At 42.2% G+C, this 19249-nt stretch overlaps 1 protein-coding gene across 2 annotated transcripts in view; it reads left to right on the plus strand.

Annotated features, from left to right (window-relative positions):
- LOC147690263 (inverted formin-2-like) overlaps positions 1 to 19249 on the plus strand; it is a 480165-nt gene that overhangs the window by 446346 nt on the left and 14570 nt on the right. For both annotated transcript variants that reach the window (XM_086937896.1, XM_086937897.1), the window contains exons 21-22: positions 511 to 1215; positions 10290 to 10847. In XM_086937896.1, the coding sequence (XP_086794022.1) occupies positions 511 to 1215; positions 10290 to 10847 (1263 nt within the window). The remainder of the gene's footprint in view (positions 1 to 510; positions 1216 to 10289; positions 10848 to 19249) is intronic.

Raw genomic sequence — 19249 nt, forward strand, 5'->3', positions numbered from 1 at the left:
AAAAAGTCAGAATTTTTTTAAATCTAAATGTGTAAAAAAAACTTTACGTAAGCGATATCCTATCACACCCAGATTCTGGCATATGGAGAATTGCACATATTTCTATGGAAATGTACCCTAGTTAGGAACACTAACCGCAAGAGAAGGTTTTATGGACCACTTCTAGCTAATGTTAAACTACTTAGTATATATAAAGAAATACATATATGATCGGAAGAAGCTCAAGTACACATCACAGTACTTATTTTCAAATAATTTTTTATACAGGGGTCATTTAAACAACAAACTCTGATTAGAGCCATGCACCCATACATTTTAGTATGCATATGTGTCTAATTTTGTCTTGCCAGGGTTTCTTATGAATATTCGAGGCTTAGCTGCAGCTTCTAATTGGATCTGCTATAGATAATAATAGAAGTTTTGCTTTGCTGGAAATGTTTGTTTTCTTTAACTATCTGGAATGTTATTGAGTTTTAAAAACTATATCTGGTCCTGTTATTTCTTTCAAAGGAAAAGGCGCTACTGAAGTTGCGCAAGGAGCAAAGGAAGTGTCATTGGCATCTGCAACAGATGGCCCTGGTGCCCCTTCAAATGTCCCAGGGACCTCAGATGATGTGGGAAAACCTGGTTCCACAGGCTTTAAGGAAGAGCAGTCATCTACTGATCTGCTTCATAATGGAGATGTTGATGGCTATCAACCTAGTACAAAGGGGAGTGCCATAAAATCCCCTGAGAGCGAGGGGCTCCAAAACAATACTGAGAAGAAATCTTTCACCCTCAGTCCTTCCTTAGCAGTTGCCAGTGGCTTGTTTTCAGGCGAGTATTGTGCTCAGCCTACTTTTGAGATTGATGAGAGTGGCAGACACCATAAAAATGACACCAAACCCCAGCATCAGAAACCAGAAGAGGTGCAAACAGTGGATTCTGGCACAAGAAAAAATAAAGACAAGGCAAGTGAAATTTGTGATGGTAAACGCGTCACCGACTTTGCTAGTGCTAGTGCGCAGAGTTCAGCACCCGCATTTAGGACAAATGAAAGCACAGATCCTCAGTTTCAGCCACAGCAAAACACATCTACGGAAATACCCTCGATTGGAGACCGGGTGACGAAAACTTCATCCAATGCAGCAGTGTCCCATTTGCAGACAACTACTGACAAACCGTCTCTGAAAGAGTCTGATTTGCAGAAGAGCAACCTCGCAAAAAGTGGAGAAGGTAACGATTTTGTGCCTGTGTGCATCTTTTGCTTTTGTTTGGTCATCCTATTCCATTTTTTGTGATTTGTTTTTGATTTGCAACTTGTTTCAACCTCTCCTTGTGTTAATCTTCTCATGGTCAGTAAGTAGGTTGACCAGATGACGCCAGGTCAACGGGACAAGTCATTCCTTGCCCTAGGTTTTCAGTTAGTAAATGAGATCATTATAATAGTTGTCTCATCCAGTTCAGTTCAAATGATTAGGCTCACGAACCTAAAATCAACCAGTAAGAGAAAAGATCAAGACTAAAAAATCCTGGTGACATGCTGCGACCTCTTAATCCTATTAAGAATCTTTTTTACATTTTAAAAAAGGGTGCTGTTGGGGGCTCTTGGCTACACATCTGTAGTGGACTGGCACTGAGACAATAGTTAAAAATATTATGACGCATATTGGGCTACTTTTAAAACGAAGAATCCTTTGTAGTCCAACAATAAGTAAAAATGCTGCTTCAACGATGAGTTGAACAGGCAGACGCTCAACGCAAAGTTTCAGGTTCATCTCCTCCCATCTTCAGACTGGTATTGTAATATACTCTAGATTGGTGCCACACAGTGCTTAATTTGTAAAATATAAAGTGCAGGTGCTCACACTTTTTAAAGAGGACCCACCCACTTCCCCAGCTCCACCCATTCCCTCCAGTGGCCCCACCCTCTTCCCTTCATTGGCTTTACCCACATCCACAAGCCTCAACACATCGGAGCCACCTCCTCACTTCTTGAGTTCTGCAAGAAGCTGAAGGCCTGGCTCTTCACAAAAGCACCTCAAGCACCTCACACCTACACTCCTGCCCAAGTCCCTGTATACCCTCCTGGGTGATTAGTGCGCTATACAAATCAATATAACATATAGGAACTCTATGACAATAACTTAAAAGTGAACTCAAATTAGAGAATGTGTGTAAATCTCAAAATGCAGCTTTAGAAAAGGTAATTTGAGGACTTGAGGCAGCTTTGCAAACTGAAAGAAAATGTGATTGCACTGCACTGTTTTAAAGAAAGGAAAGGATGAAGGAAGGAATGCATTAAAAAAGGCAGTAACAAATGCAGACAGGAAGAGGAGCACTGGAGTAAGGAAATAAATAAGTAATGGATGAAAGAAGGAGGAAATAAGAAAATAATGTGAAAGGAAGAAATGAAGGGATATAGGGAGAAACACACCATGTATGTTTGAAATGCACGTATTCACTAGAGGAGGCCTTGACACTAAATTAAAAATGTTGTTATCCCGCTCAATTGCACTAATGTTATCTAAAGTTGAAAGACTGAGTGGCCATACCAAGATTTCAATATATGAGATAGAACATAGATTCCTGGAGTAGATATAAACATATGCGCAATAAGGAAAAAATTAAAAGGGAGAGTGAGGGAGGAGGAGAGGTCCGAAGGCAAAATTAGATACAGTAGACAATGTGAAGAGAAATGTGAAAAGCATAGATTGGGATTGCAAGATTGGAGTGGAACGTGATAAGAAGGAAAAGTGAATAGAGGAGAAAGGTAAGGGAAGAAGAGCGGACAGTGGGGAGCGTGTGAGAGTAGAGTGGAATGGTAGATGGAAAGGTGAACAATGAAAAGCATTTAATAAGGGTAGGCAGCGATTAAGAAAAAACACAGATGTAGGGCAGTAAGTGAAGGAGAATTGGAGAGAAGTGAAGGAGTGAGGTGTGAAGGGGAGGAAGAAAAGCAGATACTGAGGGAGAGCAAACAAAGAGTACACTTCTGCTTTATTAAATATACAGTCAGTAATTATGTAAAGTTGAGGGGTAACAGGAGTGTATCGTTCTTGGCCTGTCCCATCAATGCACAGCAGTGTTTTGTCCAAGTGACACAATAGTGATTCTTTAACTGTGTTAAGTTTTATGCCATCAAAAGATGTTTTGTTACATCACAATAGGTATTCCTGATAAAACATAATAAAGTGTCAGTTATACCATTGGGATTATGCCTTGATGGAGAGCCACATTCTCATGCTTCAAACAAATAATTTTATTATATGATCAGGCTATAAGTCACGAAATCTCACTGCCACCTATTTTCAAATGAAGTCAGACATTCAACTCCATTCAGAGTGGCTTCCACACACACTTTTTAACTAATAAAGCACAAAATTCAACTGAGTCTGCTGCCTGTGCTATAATAGGATTGTAATTTAAGATCATAGAGTAACAAAAGGACGTCTGTGAAAAAAACAGAAACCCACTGAGCTATCCACATATAGTTCTGTCATCCGCATGGTACATGTTCTACATTACCCCTCTGTGTTACAATCAAAACTTCAACTAGACACTCTGATCTCTCTCCAGCAGGGACATTAGTCTGTAGGTATGCAGCAGGGGTTTACCGGACATGGGTCTTTGGAGGTGAAGAGATGGTGTGGGGCGATAGATCTCAGCAGGCTTATGGGGGTTGAGGGGAGTTACAGAGTGCCCAACACAGCCTAGCCCTTCTCATAGCAAGTTTTGAATCAATGCTATTTTTCTCCAGGTCGAAGCTGAGAAAATTCCTGTGTATCCTCTCTCTGGTTGTGGGGATTGGGAAAGCCTCCTGGTTCGAGTGGCAAAGACTGAGAAGGGCTTTGCGGTCTTACATGAAAACCCTTAAAGTAGGGATACTCAGGGCCAAGTGCATGCTTTAATACAAAGCAATAGTGGGGAGGGGTGCTGTTTGAGTGAGGGAGGGAGCCAAGGGGCACTGTAACAGGAGTGAGCAAGTGTTGTGCCAGGGGGGAGGGGCAGTGGAGGAGTGTGGCTCAATGGTTAGAGCGGCAGAACCAGATGCAGAGTTCTGGCCTGGGACCAGGGTTTAATTCCAGCTTCGGCGGGTCTTGGGCTCAATTTCCTCGGACCTGACAATTCTCGCCTCTGTGCCTATTCTAATCATGGGCCCCACGCTGCAACTCTGGGCAATAGCTTGCTTAACCTCCACACCGGCCCCAACAGCGCTAGGATGCCTGGCTTCACCCTCGGGGTGCCCAGGAGTGGACACTTCACAGGGAAAGCCAGGAAAGGTTCCACAGCGGTATGAGGAATAGCGCCAGGAAACCGCTTGGTGGCAGTGCGCTCTACAAATACCTCGACATTTACATTTACATTTATTGTGATACAGAGGAGAAGGGGATGTAAGCAGAGTGGCACTGAGACACAGGTGAGAAAGGCACTGTGGAGAAAGGGGCACTGGGATAGTGGAAGAAGGCCACTGTGGAGAAAGGGGCACTGTCGGAGGAAGCGGTGGAGCACAGTCAGAGTGGCAGAGATGGGATGTGTTCTTCAAGGCGCTTGTGGCTGCAACGGTGCCCTCTACAGAAGGGAGGGGATGGCTGTGATAGAGACAAGATGGCACTGAGACAGGTATGAGCGTGGTATTAATACACTGACTGGCAGGAAGAAATGTTTTCACTTTCGGACCACCCTCAGCTGCTTCCCGTATTTTGCTATTACGCTGCAAGGCCTTGTCTGGACTCCTGAGGCTGTCAGTTACTGTGCAGTTTCCTGCGGGTGCCAATATGCAGGAAGTTATCAATGGTGTCCCAGGGCCAAGCACTAAACTGTTGCCTGTAGGATAACAGTTGTGTGTCAAATAATGCAGACACAGCTCACTTAACCTTCTAGCGTTAGTTACACTGGAAAGTGCAGACCACTGGCTGGCGCAGCTGACATTATGCTCCTAGTTCATCGTGCATGCAGTTAGTTTATATTGTGCATGACACAACACAGCCATCCTTCCCCGACCCTGAAGACCAGGCACAGGTGCTTGCCAAAGCAAGCACACTAGCAGCATGCACCAAACCTGAACGTACAGCTGCACCAGCCTCGCTCCGAGGCTGGGGCATTTTAAAGGCCTGTGCACAGTGCTGGCTGTGCATGATAGAAAAAATCAATAGACCCGGCCCTGAGAAATAGGTGCAGGTGCTTAGTACCGGAAAGCACCTGCACAAATTAAGCACTGTCAGGGTAGGCTAAAAAAGTTGCAGGAAGTGCAAAATGCAGCCGCACGTTTGCTACTAAATCTTACAAGACGTGTACCTTCTATCCCGGCCCTTGCCAAACTGCACTGCCTGCGATTGGGCAAAATAATATTTTTTTAAAGCAATGTGCGTAGGTAAACGATTTAATGGCAAAGGCACCAGGTATTTTTTTCCTCTGATGAAACCTTAGCAGCCCATTCTTAGGTCTACCAGTGCTGCACTTGGTTTGGCGCCTTTATAAAAAGAACTTGTATCAGTGGTTGCTCTTTTGGCTTTCGAGCTTCGAAAGTGTAGAATACCCTACCCCTTCATCTGAGACAAGAACCTTCAGAAACAGCATTCCAGATGAAACTCAAAACTTGCCTGTTTAAGCTGGCCTAGGGCCATATGTATCGAACTCTGATTTTGCGATTCTCAAATTGCGATTTTTTACGAATCGCTATTTGAGAATCTCAAAATGTTATGTATGAAGGATTTGTAAATAATTTTGCGAATCCTACATATTCCTTAATTGTGAATTGCAAATTGCAAATTGCAAATTGCAATTTGCAATTAAGGAATAACTCCCTATTCATTCCTATGGGTCTAGAGGCCCATAGGAATGAATGGGAAGACATTCTCAATTTGCAATTCTCAATTAGAGAATCGCAAATTGAGAGTGCAATTTCAAGGGTGCCAGGGTGTCAAAAGGACACCCTGTTGAACCCCTAAAATGTGCATGTGTGCACATGTGGCACACATACATGCCCGAAGGACATGTATGTGCGCCATATGGCACTTTGAAAAATGAAAAAAGTGCATTTTTCAGAGAAATTGCAAAATACCACCAACTTGAAGTTGGTGGTAATTCGAGATTTCTTAAGGCCAAATTGCACTTTTCTGTGCTTCTTACTGTGCATTTAAGGAGTAGCAATTTGAATTTCCTTAAATGCAATCTCAAAATAGGGAATCGCAAATTTTGCGATTCCTTATTTTGCAAGGCAGTTTTTTTCTTTAATACATACCACTGAGCCCAATTGCGAACGTGATCACAATTTGGAATGATTGATATGGCCCCTAATCTGTACTGCTAAAAACTGCTGCCTGACCTGTTCTGCTCAGTTTTCTAAGCTAGGCTGCTCTTTTTTTCCCCTTTTGGTAAAATCTTGTAGCACAATCCTAGCTTGGGGATGCTCCAGTGGGATTAACCTAGCACTTTACAAAATGTGTTATTATTATCTAAATAAAATAATGATGTATTACCGTCCATCTTCTCGAGGAATACCAGTGTCGTTGGTCACATACACATTATTTTGGCCTAGAGTAGGATTTAAATGCCTATATAATGTGTGTCTTAGCATGATATTTACATGTGGGTTCTCTTTCAGCAACATTAGAAACATTGAGAAATATGTCCCCATAAAGAATGATATACCAGACAACTTTAATGAGAATCCCACTCAATAAATAGTTAGAGGCATTTCAGTATTTTGTCCAGAACAATTGACCTCAACAGGAAACAAATGGTTGCATGAAAGGGTAATGAATGGGTTATGGAAACGGTAGGTTTCAGGTTAAGTACTAGGTATTCAGTTGCATTTAGGGGTTTTCGTAAGGTTTAGATTAAGGTTTAGTATGAAGCAGTAGATTTAGGGAATGGGAATAGTGTTAGTATTTGAGTAAGAATAGAAGTTAGCATTATGAACAGGGACAGATCTCTGATTTGACAAATCGAAAAAACAACAGGTAAAGCAGAGAAAAGAGGGGGATTTGATTGAGGGAAGAAAAACAGCATGTTCGTGGTGGAAGTCAATATTGTAGGGTGATTTGATAAAGCCTTTGTGTGTTAATTCTCTGAAATAGATCTGAATCATTAAATATGTGAAGTATTCTAATGAAGTCCAGTCTCATTATCAATGGTCTTTCTTGTTCTTGAACAATAATATTGCTGCTACTGCACCCACGTGAATATCCTTCAGGGGGGTGTAAAAGGAATGGGGCCTATTCACAAAGGCATTTTCATGTGCAAAAACTAGTACTCTTATAGTAGTCTTTTACGAATCTATGACAAAATCTCGAATGCAAAAATATCGAGATACAAAATTATCGCAACAAAAATATCGATGGCAAAAATATCGGGATCCTATCCCTAACAAGGTAAGTACAAAAATATCGAAAAAAATATATAGAATGTCAAAAATATTGTTTTTTGTAAAATATCGTTTTATTTTATTAAAATAAAAATGTAATATAAACTAAATAATACTTATAAATGTAATAAACATATTTAAAAATATATTATAATATTTAAAATTAATATATAATGTAATACAAATAAATAATAATAAACATATAATACATAGTATATTTTTCATTAACAATAACTCTAAATTAATTATTTTAATAACTTATAAATAAATAAAAATATAATAAATTACAAATACATTTATATACATAAAATAATAATATAAATAACAATTAATAACAACATAAAATTAATTTTTAAAAAAGTACATTTTAGATAGCGTATGAGTAAAAATTACTATTCCCACTCCAGAGAGTGCAACAGTAGGGAAAGGGCTGGATATCATAGGGGTAAAAATTACTATTCCCCCTCCAGAGAGTCCAACAGTAGGGAAAGCATTTGATAGCGTAGAGGTAAAAATTACTATTCCCACTCTAGAGAGTGCAACAGTAGGGAAAACATTGGATAGCGTAGGGGTAAAAATTACTATTTCCACTCCAGATAGTGCAACAGTATGGAAAGCGTTGGATAGCGTAGGGGTAACAATTACTATTCCCACTCCAGAGAGTGCAACAGTAAGGAAAGCGTTGGATAGCGTAGGGGTAAAAAATACTATTCCATCTCCAGAGAGTGCAACAGTAGGGAAAGCGTTGGATAGCGTAGGGGTAAAAATTACTATTCCCACTCCAGAGAGTGAAACAGTAGGGAAAGCTTTCGATAGCGTAGGGGTAAAAATTACTATTCCCATTCCAGAGAATGCAACAGTAGGGAAAGCCTTGGATAGCATAGGAGTAAAAATTACTATTCCCACTACAGAGAGAGCAACAGTAGGGAAAGCATTGGATAGTGTAGAAATTAAATATAACAAACTTATAAATAATTGTTCTAAATAAAATAATTAAAATATTCATTTTTAAATAACTACATCATTTGCTAATCCCCATTGATAATTCCTAAAAACATAATTACAATTAAATAATTATTTAACAATAAGTGGACAATAAATACCAATAAATATTAATTAATAAATATAAATAACCAAATAATATTCAACACTGAAATATTTTTCTAAACAAAAATCATTAATCATGAAAAATTGATTTAGAATTAAAAAATGGTAAACAGTACTTTTATTTTTGAATAAAAATTAATTTTATTAAAAAGTATTTACAAATTAATATTATAAATTTCAATTATTAAAAATTAATTAACAATAAAAATTCTTATTTACCAATTACAAAAAAGTAATTACCAATGACAAACCTTAATTACAAATTAAAATAATTAATTGCCAATTAAAAAATGTAATTACCAATTACAAACCTTAGTTACCAATTTAAAAAATTAATTGCCAATTAAAAAATGTAATTACAAATTACAAACCTTAATTACCAATTAATAAAATTAATTAGCAATTAAAATAATTAATTACCAATTATTAATTAATTAGAAATACATTTTTTATCAATACCAATCAAAAATAAATAATTACCTATTTACAATTAAATTACTTCCCACCCTATTCCACTATAAATCCACAACCCGCTACAGAACTTAAATGCAAAAATTAATTAAAATTAATTTACAATTACTAAAAATATATAATTAATTTAATATAATTAAATTACTTCCCGCCCTATTCCCCTATAAACCCACAACCGGCTCCTGTACTAAAACAAAAAATTTAATTAAAAATAACAGTTTTAATATATAAAAAATAGTACACATATAATTTAAAACAAATAAACTACTTAACAAAAACATATAACACATACATATCAAATTCATAATAAAATACATAACAAACAAATATCGATATTAGTAACATCGAAATTAGTGACATCGATATAATTGATTTCGATAATACTAACTTCGATATTACTTACATCGATATAAAAAAATTCGATATTACTTACCTTAGGGTCGATATTCTGTCCCAACGATATTCTTGACCTCGATATTCTTCACCTTTGATATTTACAACTCAATATTATTGTAGGTCGATATTAGGGAATCGATACTTTGACTGTGCACCTATGTTCATCTATTAATATACATGCTCCGAAATGTTCCACTAAACTACCACCATAGTAACATAGAGTTCATAAAGAACTAGTAAATGTTGGGTCTATCTATTCCTAATCTGCATCTTGGTGATTACTGCCCATATCAAATTCCTTCACAACTTCAAGTAGGATAGTATCGACCCTTTAGAAAATTGCTTGGGTAGCATCAAATAATGCTATGACGTTATTGATATTTGGATTTTGTACCTGAATTTCAGTTTCGACATACTGAAATATCGTGGCCAAAATATCGAATATATAATCTTGTGATGGTAACTATACAAAGGTACTTATCAATTTACTATTCTTAGCTCTTTACATAGTGTACCCTAATATGAAGTCAAGAATAGTAAATCTATACTTACCTGTATAGACTCATCTTAATGATAAATATGGTGATATGTTGTCCATAATATTTTGGCAGATCGATTGTACTGCAAAAAAATCTAAAGAAAAAAAACAAAAGCTAGGGATTTCTAAAATTGCAATTCTAGGCGAAATTAATCATTTTTCAATTATAGGGATTTTTGTATGGCTGCTGATGAAATTGTCACATTTTCGCAAAACGAAATGCTCCCACAAAAAGTATATTCATGAAGTATTTTTCATCAAAGTATGTCGCCATTATATAACAGTTTTGTTAGCAATTTAAAATAAAAGTAATATCACAGTCTCTATAATAAACACAATATTTCGTATGTTTCCTTTATAATGTGTTCTTTAGTCAGCTGCATGAAATAGAGCTATTATTAAGTATTTACTCCTATTCTTCTTTCAAAGGTGGAAATGCTCCTAGGGTGGACTCAAAAGAACCATCTTTTAAGCTAGTTTCCAAAGAAGCATCCGACAACAAATCACTCGAAAATGACAATGCAAGCAGTTCTTTTACCTCCTGTAAATCTGTCACGGCTTCAAGTGGACTATTTACAGGGATGCAAGCAGTTCAATCTGACTTAGTGTCAGGCAAAGGTAGCAGAGAGAACCGAGATGAACCTGAAATGTCTTCTCTGAACTCCAGTGTGAAATCTGGAGAAGTTCAGCAAACCAGTGGAAACAACACAACCGAAAGCAGAAACCAAATTAAGAGGCCTGAAGATGTCAACACTGCACCAACCATTGATGTCACGTGTTCTCAAAGCACTCCAGACAACGAGGCGGGGACCGAGGTCAGATCCACTGTTCAAGTAGAAAGAAGTTTGTCTCAGGTCAGCTCTACGTCTGAAGAGTTTGTGATGGCAGCTTCGAGCCTAACCCCTCCTCCAACGTCCACATCTCCATCCAAACAAGAACAAAAAAGACCTGTGTCTCAGAGAAAGAAAAAGAAGAAAAGCGCAGAAGGTAATATATTTTATTAATGTATTTAACTTCTCTCGCTCCTTGTGTTATCATTATATATTTATGGGTGGTTGGGTTCTGAAGTCTGATCCTTTTTTGAGTTTCTTTACCACACTATCGAAGTACCAAATATCATCCTGTAAAAATATTGACTCCAGAATATCGACCTGACATTATATACTTCCTTTTATGATAAAGTGGTAGTCAATATTCTGGAGTTCAGTATTATTGAAGGATGGTGTTAGAAGCGCGACAAGTGGTAGAACGCCTGTCTTTTCCAGTCTGAAGAACAATGTAGGGTGTTGCTACGTCTATAAGATGTTTGAAGAGAGAAATGATACTCCTTCAATGACAACATTCCTGTGAATATTCTTCAAAAGATGGGCTTGATCACTGTGCTTGTTTTAAAATGCAAACATGATCAATGGTGGTGCTGTTAGCCTTCAGATGGTTTGAAAAATACAACTTCCGAGTGGGATCTGCAGTTCATGAAGGTATGTTGTCTTATGGCTGTCACTGTCAGTGATTTTCAGGGAGTAAGACATTAAAGATGATCCTGAAGTGTGGTTTCTAGAATAGTAACAGGAGATATAAGGTTCTAAAAGTTATTGTAGTTGGTATGATTAGTGAAGATTAACGGGATGTTTTCACATGAAACTTGTATTCCAAATAGCAGGGGAGTCTGGCACTGTGCTATAATTTTATACCGATAGTCCTTACATCGATAGCTTATGAAAGCAAAATGTTGTAATTAATTTGCTACCCATTTATATTTTTTAAATCTGTAGCTGAATGAATAAAATATAGTTTCCCAAATCTTTCCTCAAATTGCACTCTGTTTCTGTGACATCCTTGGTACCAACTATAAAAGGGGTAACTTACATCTTTCTACCATCATCCGCCACTTTTTAAATGTTATATACTCAGATGCTTGTTCATTTCTGTAACATCAAGAATGGCTTTTGAAGGGGAACAAGATGTGTACAAGACAACCTCTCTGACTGCGCTTTGTCAAACTCTGTGGGGTGAAGGGGCTGAATTCCTTGCCCGGATGGAGAGGGGAGGGATCATGTAGCCTTACCATCATTCTAGAAGCCATCTGAGACCCCATCACTCAGCTCTTGACATCACACAAGAAATATTACAATGAAATCTAAAACTTCAAAATATGATGAGTTAAAAACACCCAAAAAGAGACACAAGATTGGAATGGAAAACAATTAGTTGTGTTAAGGCTCTTATGCGGCCAAACACTAGTATAGAGTCAATAAAGCAGGGTACCAATAAACAGGGTCCTCATAGTTTAAAATTTGGAGTAGCTAAATGATAAAAATCTACTTAGAAAACACATTATAAAAACACTGCTCTAAAAACAGACGAAATAAAGGAGCATGTTAGAATGTTGCAGAAAATCAATCATTATAAAACAAGGCTGATTTTTTGAGTCATCTATAGCTAATTCCAGACACCAATTTCAGGATAAAAATATCGTAGGTTACAAGTAGTGTAGTGACAATTGTGATAAATCACTAATTATTTCCATGGTTTAGAAGGAGTTGTACTGTGGCAATGAATAGGAAATGATCGGGTGCCCACTCACAATAATTCTTCACAACTGATGAAGACTTCTAGCCTGATGTTTTCCACCTTAGAATTATCCCCAGGCGTCAGCCTGGAACTGAAACCTTTTCATGAGCCGTAACCCTGGGTGCCAGTAGGTGGCGTCAATCAGCTCAGTGTGGCATTGTGGCCTTCATCCATGCCCGTGCCGGAAATGTCATGCGCTGTGGATGCGCAGTGCCTATATAGGCATCAATCCAGCGTACCTACATCAGTGCTTTTCTTTTCAAGCTAGTCAGCGCAGAACCAGAGAGAGCTACCCAGTCACTTTTTGACTGTCTTTTTTGGACATTCTGTCAAAGTTTTTTTGAGACTTATTTCCTGGTGTAGCAGGGATATCCACGAGAAAGGTTGGTTTCAAACCCTGTGATGCCTGTCACTTGTCGGTGAAGGGCCCACACCTTGTGTGTCTCTGGTGTCTTGAGCACAACCACGATGCCAAGTCCTGCTGCGATTGTCGTGCCATGCACCCCAGGACCTTGAGGGAGCGATCTCTAAAGCTCCTAGCTGCTCTAAATGCGATGGGAAGAAAGGTCTTAATCCCAGTCGAGAGGAAGGTACAGTGAGCAGTCACAGAGCCATAGATCTTCATCATAGTCAATACCAGTAAATCCTACAAAAAAAAGAACAAGAAGTCAAAGAGGTCTTCAACTTCATCTAGTCCATCGAAGTCATCCAATGAGACGAGAAAGCATCGTCACTTGAGGCCTGGCTCCATAGTTGAGCCCAGGATGTCTCTGTGCCTCCCCGAGTTCCTAGGAGCTGGAGCGACCCCAGCCCAACTCCGATAATTCTATGAGGCTATGCACCTCATATTTGGGTTGCGCGTCCCCACGGGAGCACCTATGGACCATGTGGGTTTGGTTGGGGCCACCACTGGTTCCTCGCTGGCGAGTTCTCTCTCGGCACCAGTTGGGCACCTTGGATCCACAGATGGATCTGGACTGGCACCGGGCATGGCATGGCAGGCATAGCCTAGGCTAGTTAGGTTAGGTTAGGCTGATTTGTAGAGCGCAACAGCTGCCCGAGCAAAGGGGCGTCCCGGTGCTAAGAGCAAAAACGGCCACTGACAGCAAAGGGTCCATCAAAGCAGGAAAAAAGAGAGGCCCGAGAAACTACTGCACCTAGAGAGATGGGAAAAGATTTTCAGAGCCTTCCGGAATGTCAGGTAGTTGTCTAAGCTCCAGATGTAAACAGGAAGAGCGTTCCACAGCTTAGCTGCCAGAAAACAAAAAGAGCGTCCATTGGCGCAAGCTCTCCTAATCCGGGGAACAGCTGCAAGGTGTTGACCTGCTGAACGAAGGTGACGGGAGGGGGCGTAGGTGGAGAGCAGTCAGCCAGAATGCCAGGAGCCGGGGAGTTCAGGATCCTATACGCAAAATAGAGAGACTTAAACATCACCCGTTTTGCCACTGGCAGCCAGTGAAGCTGATGAATGGAGGTGGAGCAGCAGCGAGGCAGGCCAAAAAGAGTTCTGGCGGCCACATTTGGACTCTCTCTAGGCTCACAATCTCCATCTTGTTGGCCCCCAAGTATAGCGAGCTGGCATAGTCCAGTCTCGACAGCACGGATGCTTGGACAATAATTTGCCGGATGGAAGGGTTGAAAAAGCCCAGCAGGGGTTTAAGCCCGTGCAGGATGCCAAAGCATGTCGCCGCCACCTTCTTAGTCTGGGTTTGAAAACTCAAGGCTGAGTCCACCCAGACCCCAAGGTTCTTCACTACCTGTTTGGGGGTGGGTGCGGGGGCCAAGGTGATGGGCCACCAGTGTTCACTCCACAGCTTCCGGTATTTCCCAATCAGCAAGACCTCAGACTTGCTGGCATTGAGCTGGAGACAGTTGGCCGTCATCCACCCTGCGACGTCCATGAGACAGCTTCGGAATTTTGCAGTGTTGTTCAAACAGTCATCGGAGAGGACGACATCTAGTTGTGTGTCATCGGTATGTGACACTATGGTCAACCCTCTCCTCTTGGCTACCTCAGCTAGGGCTGAACATACAGGTTGAAAAGCGTTGGACTTAAAGCAGAGCCCTGCAGCACTCTCTGTTTGATAGGATGGAATCTGGAGGTGAAGGGAGGGGGCGACACCTGAAAGGACCTCTCAGAAAGAAAGAAGATAAACCAGTCCAGGGTGCGGCCCATTATGCCAGACTCCTTCACCCTCTGTATCAAAATCTGGTGGGAGACTGTATCAAATGTGGCACTAAGATATAATAGGATTAGTGCCGAATGGGGGTCCCTTATCCAGTGCTGCTCTCAGATGTTCGGTCGCAGCTAGGAGGGCAGACTGTGCTCGGACCCGGGCGAAACCCGCACTGGGAGGAGTCCAGTATGGTATTGTCCTCCAGGTAGCCTGACAAGATAGAATTGACATAGGCTTCGGAGATCTTAGTGACCCAAGGAAGTAAGGAAATAGGGTGAAATTTCTACGGTTTAGCTGGATTGAGGGTGGGCTTCTTTAATAGTGGCAGTACCCTGGCCTGCTTCCATAACCTGGGAACCTTGGCCATTGACAGAGACATGTTGACGACCTGGCTCAGAGGTGTTAGTAACACAGGGAGCAGTCTTATCAGCTGGTCAGGCTTCATAGGATCAGCCGGGGAACCAGATTTAACCTCACAGCAAAGTACTCGTAACACATCCTCAGAGATTGGCAGGAAGGTGGTCAGTGTGTGAGCGGCAGGGGGTGCAACCCCAGGGTCGGGCCCGTACTGACCTGAGGGAACATTTTGTAGATGTTATCCACCTTATTTATAAAGAAGGCGGCGAGGCCCTCGCAGTGTTTGTCAGACTTCACCAGTGCCCCACCATTTTTAAGGTTTTTAAGAATAGAGAAAATCCTTTTAGGAAGATTGTGACTGTTTTTGATGTCCTCAGCAAAATGTGCTGCCCTTGCTTTCTGAATGGCCCTGTGATAGTTCTTAATGGCTGACTGATAGCAACTTTTCAGTAAGGGATCAAAGTCTCTCCTCCAAGCCCTCTCCATTCGTTTACATGCTTTAAGCATATTGGTTGGTGTTGTACCATGGGTTAGTTTCAGTGCTCCTACATCTTGATTGTTTGGCAGGGATCAAATCATCCAAAGGATGTCATAGCCAGTCTAGTGGTGCTTCACTGGCGGCATCTGGATCTTCCGGCCAGCTGGGAACACTCGAAGAAAGGATGGAACTAAGGCGATCAAAGTTTAGCTTGTGCCAGGGGCGCTGGAGCAAGAACTTCTTGGATGATTTTAAAGAGGGCACAATCCCGGTCAGCGACATAGGGATCAGGTAATGATCGGACCAACATATCAGGATAGGGTTTGAGACAGAGAGGCATACGAGGTTGGAGAAGACTGGGTCAAGTAGATGTCCAGCAGAATGGGTGGGACCATGTACCAGTTGGTGTAGCTGGCAGGTTGCTAGGCCAGCTAAGAGGTTTGCTGCTTCTAGGTCGTGGAGATTGTCAAGATGCAGGTTTAAGTCGCCAATGACAGAAAAGTTGGCATATCTCACGACCAGCGAGCCTTCTATGCCAACCAGTGCAGCCCTACATTCCTTTGAGGGGCCTGGGGGGCGGTACACCAGTAAGCCAGACATGGTACAGTTGGAGTTAAAGGGGATCCCGAACCGACCGCATTCATAGCCTATTACAGTTTCCTTGACAAGTGTGCAGGTATAACATGATTTAAACACAACTGCCACACCGCTCCCTCTAGTCTTCCTGTTGAGGGTAATGATGTTATAGCCAGGGGGCAATGCCAACCCTGGTTCTGCCACAGTGTCAGGAGACAACCATGTCTATGTCAGAAAAAGAGCATCAGGGGCTTTGTCACACAGCATGTCATACACATCTAGATAGTTTTTAACTAAAGACCAGCAGTTGGGACTAAGCAGCTTAATGTTCAGGCCGTGATCAGATGGATAGGTGGGAGGAGATGACGTGAATGTCCATGAGTTGAAGCTACAGCTTCTACAACAGAATGGACTCACGGCGAGACTGCAGAGTGCAGGTGTTACTAGCTGGCTTGATGGATATAAGTTCGTCCTGAGAGTAGGAAAGCATTTTTTCCCCAAAACCGGCAGCATAGCTGGCGTCTGCGACGCCCAGGCGTGGACAGGTGCAGACGGGCTTGCCTTTGGCGCAACAGCGGTGCACCCGCTGCATGCGTCCGCTGCGCTTCCGCCGTCTCCTCGTACCTAAATGCCGGCAAAGTGAGCAGTTCCACCCCCTCAACCCCTGAAAATGCGTCACCAGGAGGATGACGATGCTAAATCAAGTTACCGCCCTCCACAACAATCGGCCAAATGCCGCGGTGGACTGGAGCGGGGATCAAGTAGGGAAGCATAAATCAATTAGAGGTAAAAAAGTACAGAACTGAAATAATGACCCACGTTTACAATGCAATTTTAAAAGAATAGCACGATTTTAAATAACGCTGCAGCTCATCCTTATATGCTGCACGTCCATGGTCTGCTCTGCCTAAATGCCGGCAATGTGAGCAGTTCCGCCCCCTCCAACACCAGAAATGCGTCACCAGGAGGGTGACGATGCTGAATCAAGTGACCGCCCTCCACAACAATCGGCCAAATGCCGCAGTGGACCAGAGCGGGGAAAGTGAAGGACAGTCAGGTAGGGAAGCGGAAATGAATTAGAGGTAAAATAATACAGAATTGAAATAATGCCCTCTGTTTACAATGCAATTTTAAAAGAATAGCACAATTTAAAATAACGCAGCTCACCTTTGTATGCTGCGCGTCCACGATCTGCTCTAGTCCAACTGTCAATGCTCCCATTTCCCCTCCATCTGTGCCATCCCCATTCTTATCCTTGATTACGATCTGAATATGGACTGGTGTGAGGAATTGGCATATGCCAGTGGACTGGACAACTCCCCAGTTACTGGCTTGCTCTCTCCTTCAACTATGACAATGGAGGAGGGTGCCATATTTGCTGTGGTGGTGAGAAGGGCGGCTGAGGTCCTGGACCTTCAGTTGCCCTCCGTGGTTGTCAGGACTAATGTCTTGATGGAGTGCTTCAACCGGGGTTCACCCCTTCAGAACTGCTTCTCCCATTTAATGAAGCCCTTACGAATGTCATACTCAGCCATGGTCCAAGCCGTGCACATGGGCGCTGTGCACAGTTAAATTGCCTTCTGCCTTCGCCCTGCCCCTGGGGACCCCTCTTTCCTCACCAAACACCCTACTCCAAAGAGCTTGGTGGTAAAAGCCTCCACTTCTTGAATAAATCCTGGTGCATTCCCTAATGCCCCACTGGATGGGGAATCCAAAGGGCTGGAGACCTTGGGTAAGAAAATGTTTTCTTCCGCCTGCCTGGAATTGCATTCATTAAACACCACATGCCCTTTGGGATTCGGTTGAGCAAATGTTGCCTATAGTACCCGAGGAGGCCCGGCCCATACTCTACCAAGATATGGCTGATGGGAGTGATGCAGCGAAGTACACAATCAGATGTGAGCTGGACATGACCAACTCATTAGGCAGAGCGGTTTCTCCATCGGTGGCCCTATAGCACCATGCCTGGCTGAGGACAATTGGCTTGTCTGGGATGTCCAATCTTCACTTATGGACATGCCCTGTGATGGCTCCTGTCTCTTAGGAGACAAGACAAACTCAGCCCTGGGGAACCTCATGGACAGCAGAGCTACAGCCCGGTCCTTGGGCCTTTCCATGGACCCCGTCGACCCCAGTCTGACTTTCAATCCTTTTGTAGCCATGGAAGGGGGTCCCGCTGTATCTCTACCCACCTAGTCACCATGGCCGAGGATGCGGGACCCACAGACCCCGTGCATCAGGCAGCCAGAGGTCAAACCAGTAAACCCATCCCCCGAACCTCAGTAGCCGCAGCCTCCAAGTCTTTTTAGCACGCCCTCCCAGCATCATGGTTAACCAGTGGGTGACAGGCTATGCCATCACCTGCACCCCTGGAGGTCAATTACATCAGACAGACAGGTTCTTCAGATTGTCTGAAGGGGCTACTCGACTTCGTGAGTACCCTCCACCCATGTCACCCACTTACGACAGGCTGAAGGACGTCTATCTCTCCTTACTCCGTCTGGAGAAGCCATCTTTCTTGGCCCAGAGAGCCATAGAGAGGGTGTCAGTATCAGAAGTAGGTCATTGTTGCTATGCCTGCTACTTTCTGGTGCCCAAGATGGAGAGAGGCCTTTGTCCAGTTCAAGACCTACGCCCTCTCAATTTCTCTCTCAAGTCATGTCTGCCCGAGACCCCGGAGACTGTATGGTGGCATTGGACTTGTAGGACACTGATGTAAATGAAGTAGGAGGCTGGTAAAAGGGTAAAAGGCATTTATTATGCACTACAGAGAATAACTGGTGATCCCATCAGAAAGCAGGGAGCTAACTGACTAAGCAGAACACAGTAGGCAATGACATCAAGGAAATGGAATGTCAGACTTAAAGGGATACAGCAAAACAGAAGTGCAGAGAATACAACATATCCTCTTCCCTTCATATGGAAAAGAGGTGAATAAAAAAAAACAAAATATAAGCACATGCTCTTCGTTACAGAGAGAGAGACCTTATTTGCAAACAAAATCGTGTAAGTAACCTGGAGGTCTTCTGACTCTCTGAGCTCTACCCACATTAACATCCTTAGAAGAAACGTCACGGTCGGCCTTTTTGTACAGTGCCACACGCCTCAAGTTCCAACTTTCACCGTTGAATAGAGTTACAAACCTTTTGTGAACAGACCTGACTTTGAATGGACCCCTGAACTTTGTCAACCCAGCCCCAACACGACCAGGCTTGACTTTCACCCAATCA

The sequence above is a fragment of the Lissotriton vulgaris genome, chromosome 9 (genome assembly GCF_964263255.1).
Source record: "Lissotriton vulgaris chromosome 9, aLisVul1.2, whole genome shotgun sequence".
Taxonomy (NCBI): Eukaryota; Metazoa; Chordata; class Amphibia; order Caudata; family Salamandridae; genus Lissotriton; species Lissotriton vulgaris.